Here is a 10,800-nt window from a genome sequence, read left to right as displayed (position 1 = left end):
AATACTACTGATGGGGCCTTTTCAGTTGTAGCACCCAAGATCTGGAGCAGTCTCTGAAGAGAAGTGCACCTGGTCTTAGCAGCAAGAGTTTCATTGCAGCATGTGTTCGCAGAATGTTTTAAATAAGGATTTAACCAAGGCTGCTACTGTAATGACACTAGCTTTGCCAGCAGTCCCTGCTGTGACCTGTGACTCTGTCCAGAAAGACTGAGGAAGGACTGGCCAGAGAAGTTGCAAAAAGAAAACACTCTGAAGGGGGGGGTGACAACCTAGGAGCAGATCTGTGGCAGGCTGGTGAAGACTCATTGTTGAAGAGATGGAGCAAAGGTATGCCAGGGTCTGTGGCACAGGTTGTGCTTCAGCCCTGGAAAATGGGAACCTGGAATGTTGCTGCTCCTGTGGGTCCTGCTGTTCAAGTGGCAGTTACAGAGATTTGATTGAAGTGTTTATCACCCTATTTGGATCCTGTTTGTGTGCCCCACCTCTGGGGACGGCAAGCCTCCCTATTTTATCTACCTAAGTCAGATAGAGGTTAAAAGAGAAGATGTTTCAGACCTCATTGATAAATTAAAGATCAATAAGTCACCGGGCCCTGATGGCATCCACCCAAGGGTTATTAAGGAATTGAAGAATGAAGTTGCAGATCTCTTGACTAAGGTATGCAACTTGTCCCTCAAAACGGCCACAGTGCCAGAAGATTGGAGGATAGCAAATGTCACGCCTATTTTTAAAAAGGGAAAGAGGGGGGACCCGGGAAACTATAGGCCGGTCAGCCTAACATCTATACCGGGTAAGATGGTGGAATGCCTCATCAAAGATAGGATCTCAAAACACATAGACGAACAGGCCTTGCTGAGGGAGAGTCAGCATGGCTTCTGTAAGGGTAAGTCTTGCCTCACCAACCTTATAGAATTCTTTGAAAAGGTCAACAGGCATGTGGATGCGGGAGAACCCGTGGACATTATATATCTGGACTTTCAGAAGGCGTTTGACACGGTCCCTCACCAAAGGCTACTGAAAAAACTCCACAGTCAGGGAATTAGAGGACAGGTCCTCTCGTGGATTGAGAACTGGTTGGAGGCCAGGAGGCAGAGAGTGGGTGTCAATGGGCAATTTTCACAATGGAGAGAGGTGAAAAGCGGTGTGCCCCAAGGATCTGTCCTGGGACCGGTGCTTTTCAACCTCTTCATAAATGACCTGGAGACAGGGTTGAGCAGTGAAGTGGCTAAGTTTGCAGACGACACCAAACTTTTCTGAGTGGTAAAGACCAGAAGTGATTGTGAGGAGCTCCAGAAGGATCTCTCCAGACTGGCAGAATGGGCAGCAAAATGGCAGATGCGCTTCAATGTCAGTAAGTGTAAAGTCATGCACATTGGGGCAAGAAATCAAAACTTTAGATATAGGCTGATGGGTTCTGAGCTGTCTGTGACAGATCAGGAGAGAGATCTTGGGGTGGTGGTGGACAGGTCGATGAAAGTGTCGACCCAATGTGCGGTGGCAGTGAAGAAGGCCAATTCTATGCTTGGGATCATTAGGAAGGGTATTGAGAACAAAACGGTTAGTATTATAATGCCGTTGTACAAATCGATGGTAAGGCCACACCTGGAGTATTGTGTCCAGTTCTGGTCGCCGCATCTCAAAAAAGACATAGTGGAAATGGAAAAGGTGCAAAAGAGAGCGACTAAGATGATTATGGGGCTGGGGCACCTTCCTTATGAGGAAAGGCTACGGCGTTTGGGCCTCTTCAGCCTAGAAAAGAGACGCTTGAGGGGGGACATGATTGAGACATACAAAATTATGCAGGGGATGGACAGAGTGGATAGGGAGATGCTCTTTACACTCTCACATAATACCAGAACCAGGGGACATCCACTAAAATTGAGTGTTGGGCGGGTTAGGACAGACAAAAGAAAATATTTCTTTACTCAGCGCGTGGTCGGTCTGTGGAACTCCTTGCCACAGGATGTGGTGCTGGCGTCTAGCCTAGACGCCTTTAAAAGGGGATTGGACGAGTTTCTGGAGGAAAAATCCATTATGGGGTACAAGCCATGATGTGTATGCGCAACCTCCTGATTTTAGGAATGGGTTAAGTCAGAATGCCAGATGTAGGGGAGAGCACCAGGATGAGGTCTCTTGTTATCTGGTGTGCTCCCTGGGGCATTTGGTGGGCCGCTGTGAGATACAGGAAGCTGGACTAGATGGGCCTATGGCCTGATCCAGTGGGGCTGTTCTTATGTTCTTATGTACCATTCAAATCATGTTATGATTTGACTGTTATGATGGTAATCCCATTGTGGCCAATGGGGTTACTCCCAGGAGAGTGTGGCAGCCTCAGAGCCCAAGCCTACGCCTGCCTGCTCAGGCGTAAGCCCCATGTAGTCAAAGCGGTTACTCCCAGGAAGGTGTGGACAGCATGGCAGCCTCAGCCCCCACAGCACTGCCTGCCTTCTGAGGCCCCCACAGGGGAGAGAGGAGCAGGCGTCCCAGTCGCCAGTATCCCGACGTGCCTTGTCCCGTGGGACACGTCTGGGGCGCTCCAGCCGCCGCACTCTATGGTAGCCCGGGAGGTGTCATGGCGGCCGTTGAGGTGGCAGCAGGAGCTCTCACAGCTGCCTGCGGAGACCCCATGCCGGCTCTCGCGTGAGGCTTTCCCCGCGGCCTGTCTCCCTCCCCCGCGCAGCTCCCCTGAGGAGAAGCCGGCTTGGGTGCGAGGAGCCTGCTTGGCCGCTGCTGCGAGGAGCCCTCGGGCGGAAGGCATGGCGTCGTGGCTGGGGGGCCTGGGCGCGGGCCTGGGGCAGTCGCTGGTGGGCCAGGTCGGGGGCAGCCTGTCCTCCCTCACTGGGCACATCTCCAGCTTCACCAAGGACATGCTGCTGGAGGGGGCCGAGGAGGTCGAAGGTAAGGGGCGAGGGGCGGGCTGGCAGCCCCAAGGCTCTCCAGCAGGAACCTGCCCTGGCTGGGGAGACAGAGCCTCCGCACCAGGGCACTTCGAAGAGCTCCACCACCTTGTGAGGGTCCCAAACACACAGCCCACACACTTGTGGTGGGTGGGAGGCAGTTGAGGCAGGGCCTCCCCGCCGGAGCCCTTTGAAAAGCAGCACTGCCGTGTGAGGTACCCACCACCCACACGCTTGCGTTTGTGCGTGGGTTGTGGGTGCTTTGTGCGTGGGTGGTGGGTGCTGGGTTCCTCACATGGCGGTGGTGCTTTTCAAAGGACTCTGGTGGGGACTCTTATCCACTGCATGTCCCTGCTCTCCAATGTGGGGGAGACCAGGGAGCTGACCACAAGTTCCCTGGTTCATTTGGGAACTTGAACAGCTTCAAATAAAGTTTTAAAGAACCCTGCTCTGATGCATACAAGCCTGTGTCTGTTTCCCTTGAGCAAACCCCACTATGCTTGCTGGGGCTTAGAAATAGTAATAATAATGTGCTGTAAAAAGATTGCACAAACTAACTACAAAGACGTGCCAAGGTAGCAACAATGATACACTGGAACATCTGTAAAAAAAATATAAGCTACCTGCAGCCAGGTAGCTTATTTGAAATTTGGGGGGAACTACAAATTTGAAAAAGTCCTTGAAAATGAAGATGCCAGAATATGGGATTTCCAACTACAGACAGTCAAACATCTATCGCAGCATACACCAGACATAACTGTACCTTCTCTTGCTTTTATTTTAGTTGGTACGTGCAATCTTTTTACAGCAGTATTATTATTATTATTATTATTATTATTATTATTACTACTACTACTACTACTACTACTACTACTACTACTACTACTAAAATGGTATTTATAATATCAAAATAGAATAAAAACCAGGCACCCCAGGTCCTTGGGAAGGACTCTATGTCTGGATAAAGCAAACTGGTTAATAACACCTACCTGACTGTGAAAATATATTATTATTAACAACAACAATAATAGCAACAACAATTGGTTTTTGTATACTGCCTTTCTTGATCATTGGATTACTTCTTTGACTTTAATTCAAGGCAGTTATTATTAATTTATTTAATTTATTCACAGGAAAACATGCATAGGATTGCAGCCTTAAAGTGTGTTGTGCATCATGGCAGTGAGAGACAGAAAGGGTTACTCCCAGGAGAGTGTGGCAGCCTCAGAGCCCAAGTCTACGCCTGTCTGCTCAGGAGTAAGCCCCATGTAGTCAATGGGTTTACTCCCAGGAGAGTGTGGCAGCCTCAGAGCCCAAGCCTACTCCTGTCTGCTCAGGAGTAAGCCCTATGTAGTCAATGGGGTTACTCCCAGGAAGGTGTGGACAGCATGGCAGCCTCAACCCCCATAGCACTGCCTGCCTTCTGAGGCCCCCACAGGGGAGTGACAAAGTTTCACTGTACTTAGTGAACAAAGCATATATACCTGTTTTATAGTACATACCTGCAGTGCGAGGCCCCAGTTGGCTGTTGCTTCCCACAGGAAACAAAAACAAACCATGAGACTGCTTTGTGTAGGACAGTATGCGTAAGTTATGGTTGGTTTTTTCTGTATGGTGGCATCTATGCTGGAACTGTGTTATGTGTGGAGGAGTTCCATGTGTGCTGATTATGAGAAGTGACCACTATAGAATGATCTTTGGCTGTTTTTAGTTGTGGGATATGACAGAGTGTTTTGGAAAGATGGTGCTCCTGCCACCATCTATATTCATAGGTGACCTGTCAAAATTGATGTGATACAGATAGTTAATATTGGTCAAAGAAATCTAGTGCAGTGGAGTTGGTATTTGCAGTGCTGCCCTGGAGCAAGGTAAATGGAATAAATGTGAGAAAGTCTAACCTTCTCATTGAGACATGATAGAAATTGGGAGATGAGTTTTAGCTACTACCTAAAGAAAAACATTAATAATGACAGGTGAAGTTGTTGGTTGAGAAAGAATATTATTAATGCCAATAACAAAATCCAGGCTATGCATTCTTGGAAGGAATTTATGCACCTTGAACATAAGAAAAGTCGGTTCAGGCTAAAGGTCCATCTGGTTCAACATTTTATTTCCCACAGTGTCCCACCAGCTGCTTCTGGGAAGCCCACAATCAGAAGGGAAAGGCAAACAGACCTTTCCCACCACAGCTTCCCTGTACCTAATGGAGATAGCACAGGGCCCAGCTGAAGCTATTGGGCTGCTTGCTGAAATTATATTTCAGTCAAATGTTTTAGACTTGTGTCAACATACCCTTTCCATTGTCATACACTTCCTGTGTTGTTAACTGTTAAAGAATTTTCCTTCCTAATGTGCCTGAGAGTCAGGGTAGATGCCAGGTTGCTGTAGGCCCTGGCACAAACCTCTTCACTTGCCCCTCCATCCCCTGATGGGACTGTGGGCACTACAACTGCTATAAGGGTCAGGGGTCAGCCTGGGCCTCAGATTGGTGTGGCCCCTCAGCCAGTGTCTAACCTGGCCAACCCCTGATACCACTGCTACAATGAGGAACCAGCTTTGGTGATAATTTTTGGAGTGGTGAAATCTGTTCATTACAATAAATTTTAATTAAAGTACAAGACTCTTGTGTTTATCACTTCAGTATCTCACAAGGAGCTGTTTGCGTGGAACAGACATCATGTTAAAAAAATGCAAGATTGCCAAAGTCTGTACTGCACACTCAGAAGGCAAAGTTCAAATGTTGTGGTAAAGTTTTAGTGTCACTGCCCACTTAAATGTAAAACAATAGTGAGATTCCAGGGATGATCTTTCTTCCAGTAAAGTGTTGTGACACACACAGTACTTCAGGTGTCTCCTATAAGAATATGTAGAATATATCTACTATAGGAACGTACAGTCATTTCCAGTACATATGTCTCCATTTAGAATTTGTAATGACTTGACTATCAAGTTTTCAGAAGTTAAATCTATATCAGACGTGTCCAAACTTTTTGCCAGGAGGGCCACATCATCTCTCTGACATTGTGCCAGGGGCCAGAAAAAAAGAATTAATTTACTTTTAAAATTTGAATAAATTTACATAAATGAATATAATAGAGATGGAACTTATATGAATGAATATCTCACAATAGCTCAAGGCCTATAAAAGGCCTTGCACAAAGCAAGGCTGGCCTTTTCTTCACTGCCGCTACTGCTTCACAAACATGAAACAGCAAGCAGCAGATGAAGCCGTTGGCCCACTGCTCGCTTGACGGCCCTCGTGCTGAGAGCAGTCATGTTGGGCCAGCATGGGCTCCAGCAAATCTCCAGTGGGCCAAAGTCTCATTGGAGACTGGGAGCTCCTTGTGGGCTGGATTGCAGTTCCCGAGGACTGCAAATCACCCCCAGACTGGGGTTTGGGTACCCCGGTCTATATGAATAACAGTTTTTAAAGATTAATTTAGACAAAATAGAAGTGCTATTGATCAGGCATTGTAATTGCTGTACAATCTGTTCTGGACTCGTTTGCTGTCTCCCAGAAAGAGCAGATGCCCCTGCTGCTTACCTTAGATGCACAGATGGCTTTGATGCACAAGTGACTTTTACCAGTTTTATCTGGCTTACAGACTGTGTTTCTTCTGAAACCACATTAGTTTAGTTACTTTCATCAGTTTAGTTACTGGCTGGACTACTGTAATGCTCTCTATGCAATTCTACCACTAGTCTTGGAACACACACCCGCGGACCCCCTTATTCTTCCAACACGTGGCCTAACCTCAGTTCATCATGTGCCCTCTTCTAGCTCATTCATTCCACATGTTCACTGCTCTCACAACAGAAAACAGTCCAGGCTCAGCAATAGAACACATTGTAGTGTGACAAGAGTATCCCCAATCCTTTCTGATCAGGGATTTCCTCTCACTGAATATCCCAAAAGGCCAAAGTAGAAATAGGAGAACAGTCTTGTTCACACTGACCCAAAATGACAGTTCAAAGAGGCAGTCCCCCTTAGTTCTGCCTCCCATGGAAGATCCAGAGAAATACTCTTTCAAAAAATGATGCTCCTAAAAATGGAGAATATGTGCACCTTGAAAGTGGTGGGTCCTCTCTCACAGCTAATGTTGTGGGTGACCATACTGATAATCCTTTCAGCTGGTTAACTTCAGGGTCCCTAGGATAAATGGAGGCACATGTGATGATTATGACTACAATTCTGTTCCTAGCCTCCTGATACTCCTGCTAATCAGCAGTGCAGTCTAACTTTCTACTGGCTAGATATTCCGAGTCAGTCAAGGCCAGGCAGATGCTCGAAAAAAACTGTCCTTATCCTAACTTTTGTCACTGTTGGCTATTTTGGGTCTTTTTAAAGGACCACTGACTTCCTCTAAGGGCCATAGCAGCAGTCTTTGTAGCTGAAGTCCCTCATATTTATCTTAGATTGTCATTTCTTAATTTATTAGTGTAAAATGTGTTCAAATAGGTACTTGTACTCTGTAGTATAATTTTTGGTTTGTGTAATATGTTTCTCTTCTTATTCTTTTCAGGTACTGCAGCAGATTTCCCTGGATCTAACTCTAGTCTGAGGGGTGTAGAAAATATTCCTGCAGCATTGAGGTCAGAGGTAAGAGATTATAGAATTTAGTATGGAAAAGTTAAAACATACTGAAAAATCATACATCTGTTTGAGGATTATAAACTCAAAATCTTCTCTTGTGTTAGTTCTATCTTACTCTCATGCAAGAGGGGTGTGATTTTTTTCCAGTGATTTAGGGACCCTCTTTCAGTTCCCTGGATGTAAAAAAAACTCACTTCTGAAGGTTGTGAGGACACAGATGCAATATTGTTTGCAAGGCTGGAGAAGGAAGAGGGAATTGACAAATATTTCTCCTTCTTCTTTTGCATAAAACTGTACTTGCACAAGTGAGGGTTTGAAAACAGTCTTTAATTTAGGGTGCAATCCTAACCCCTTATGTCAGTGCTTTTCAGCACTGGCATAGCGGTGCCAATGGGACATGTACTGCATCCTGCAGTTGGGTGTCATTCACGGAGGCCTCCTCAAACTAAGGGAATGTTTGTTCCCTTACCTTGGAGCCACATTGCCCTTATGTCAGTGCTGGAAATCACTGACATAAGGGGTTAGGATTGCGCCCTCAGGCTGCAATCCTATCCACACTTACCTGAGAGTAAGTCTCATTGACTATAATGGGACTTACTTCTGAGTAGACATGCATAGGCTTGGGCTCTGTCTCCTTAACGTATTTACAGTAAATTACTGAGCTGAATTTTGGATTTTTTGTTTGAAGAGTAAATTTACTTTTTTTCTTAGAATGAGAGGTTGAAGAAAGTTTGTAATGATCTGGAAGAAAAGCTTGAATCAGCAGAGCTTCAAATAAAACAACTGTCCGTGGAATATCGGAATCAGCTACAGCAGAAAGAGGTACAGTTGCATAGAAAATGTTGATTTATTCACTCTATCAGTAACTTATAGCAAGAAAATGAAAACCTAAGGTTGTATATAAGTTACATCAGATTTTTTTTTCTCTTCCACTGGTTCTATTATTGAAATGAAATATCAAGAACGCTTCATGTGAATTATGTAGTATCGTGTGTTTGAAGTCTTCTTTGCACATTATTTATTGTCTCAGATTGCTGAGCATTTATTTATGTTGTCTCATCTGCTGAAATGCAAGATAGCCTATCTTCATTCATGGTAATGTGGAGGAGCAACATATTTTTCACATTTTTTTAAATATCCAAGGACCTCTAGGTGGTGTACATAGTTTCTTCTCTCCTTTTTGTCTTCACAACTCTGTGAAATAGGTGAGACTAAGAGTTAGTGAATGACCCAAGGTTGCCCAGGAAGCTTCATGGCTGAGTGGGGATTTGAACCTGGCTTTTCCAGGTCGAAGTCCAACTCCCAAGCCATCCTGTCTCAAAATAGGGATAATTGTTGCTTTAGTTCTTCATAGACTTTTGGAGTTGCTTCATTGACATCGCTGTAATTACACTGGGATACAGAAGTATAAAAAAATATGATGTCAACATTATTTTAGGTTTGTCCCAATTTTCTCAAAGAGACTGACATGGTGCAGGCATTTACCCAAGCCAAAGATCTGTTCCCGTGGTGGAGGAGTGAAAGGGCCCATCATTAGTCATGACATCGGTTATTATTTATTTTACCAATTATATCCCACCTTCCGTGTAAAAGCATTTTCAGGGCGGGTTAGAAAACAAAACATAAATCAATGAAAGGATCCGATCACAGGTTGTACCCAAAGTAACCCAAGTAGAACTTTGTATCCAAAGTAGCACGCGTCTCTCTGCCTCTCTCACTGCAGTCCCTGTGCCCCCCTGAAACCCACTCTCGAAGATTAGTGGATCCTCCAAAACAATGTAGAATGAGGTGCCTGAAGTTGAGGTGGGAGTTAGCAGAAATTGGGACACTTGCCATGTGTGAGTGGGAGTGTCTTTGTACTTGTACAAGGCACTTTTGGATAAAAGGCAATAGGATGTCTCTTAAAAGTCAAGATTCCTACATTCCATTGAATTTAATAGTACTTAAATTAGTAATGACTCAGAGCCCAATCCTGAGCTTGGTGCTCTGGCTTTCTGCCGGAGCGCACTGTCGCAAACGTGCCGTAAGGGCTAGCGCTGGGCGGGTGCCCGTCCTCTGCTGCTCGGCAGTCTCATGGACCGCTGAGCTGTGGCACGGTAAGCGGGGGTGGGGAGGAGGCGGTCCGGGTGTGTGTGTGGGAAGGGTGGAGAGAGGGTGGGCTGGAGGCGTGCCAGGGGGAGGGAGCGGGGAGGCAGGAGGGAGGTCTGGTGAAGCTGAGCTCCACCGGATCCTGACCATTCGTGTAGGGCTCGGCGCCCTACACAAACGCCTTTACCGCCAACCTTTTGGTCTGCAGTAAAGTGAGTAGCCCCATTGCGGGGCTGCTTCCCTTACCTGGGAGAAGGGTATGAAAGTTCCCTTCTCCAGAGGCACCGCGCGCGGCAGGCTGTGGCGCGCAGGATGTGGCAGCAGCTATTCTCGGTGCCGCTGCAGCCACGCGTCCCGGGCAGCTCAGGACTGGGCTGCAATTATCTCATTGATTTCAGTTGTGTTTTGTCATGACAAACTAACCCAATGGCAGCAGCAAAAACATGTGGCATAGGTGTTGCACATGGACAGTCAAGGTGTATTATTCCCCTTCCCTCCAGTTTTTTAAAAAGAAATGGTTACCGTATTTAGTAGTCTGAGCACAGGGCCATTCACATGAAGCACATGAGTATGTTGGACAGGAGCATATGGCCCTGTATTTCTTTCTTTATTACTAGAACAATTACCAAAGTCCCTTTGCCCTTGTATATTGGATGAGAATGCTTTTAGTAGTCATGTTACAATCAATTTGTAAGGTGCAAAGTATGATCAACTTCTGAGATTACTTGTTTCTCATAACTAAAATTGTACTTTCTGTTCTGTATATATTTAGGTGGAAATCAGCCATCTTAAAGGTAGGCAGAATGCACTGCAGGAGCAATTGCTGAAGGTTCAGTCAGCTGCACAGTCAGCACAATTAGGAGCTGGTGTCTTGCCATCAACCACTACATCAGCTTCCTTTGTACCTGTGGTTAGACATAGTTCTCCCAGTTTTCAAGGAGATGATATGGACTTTGGAGATGTAATCTGGTCCCAGCAAGAAATAAACAGATTGTCTAATGAAGTTTCTCGACTTGAATCTGAAGTTGACCACTGGAAGAAAATTGCACAGGTGGGTCACTGCTTTGTATGACCAATACGCTGAATTTATAATGCATTTTTTTTCATTCAGCAGGTTACCCTAGTGACGGTCAGGAATTTGTGAGCATTTTTCTTGGCTTTTCCCATTATTTCTCACTCTCGATGTAGAGATATTTTGGTTCTTTTCATTTCCATTTTTAA

At 45.6% G+C, this 10,800-nt stretch overlaps 1 protein-coding gene across 1 annotated transcript in view; it reads left to right on the top strand.

Annotated features, from left to right (window-relative positions):
* Window positions 1-2,579: 2,579 nt before the first annotated feature.
* Window positions 2,580-10,800, top strand: part of TRIP11 (thyroid hormone receptor interactor 11) — a 58,172-nt gene continuing 49,951 nt past the window's right edge. The window contains exons 1-4 of the mRNA XM_066628447.1: window positions 2,580-2,898; window positions 7,421-7,497; window positions 8,203-8,313; window positions 10,352-10,630. Coding sequence (XP_066484544.1) covers window positions 2,757-2,898; window positions 7,421-7,497; window positions 8,203-8,313; window positions 10,352-10,630 — 609 coding nt within the window. The 5' untranslated portion in view covers window positions 2,580-2,756. The remainder of the gene's footprint in view (window positions 2,899-7,420; window positions 7,498-8,202; window positions 8,314-10,351; window positions 10,631-10,800) is intronic.

Source organism: Tiliqua scincoides, chromosome 1 (genome assembly GCF_035046505.1).
Source record: "Tiliqua scincoides isolate rTilSci1 chromosome 1, rTilSci1.hap2, whole genome shotgun sequence".
NCBI classification, from domain to species: Eukaryota; Metazoa; Chordata; class Lepidosauria; order Squamata; family Scincidae; genus Tiliqua; species Tiliqua scincoides.
This window is presented reverse-complemented; position numbering and strand designations above follow the sequence as displayed.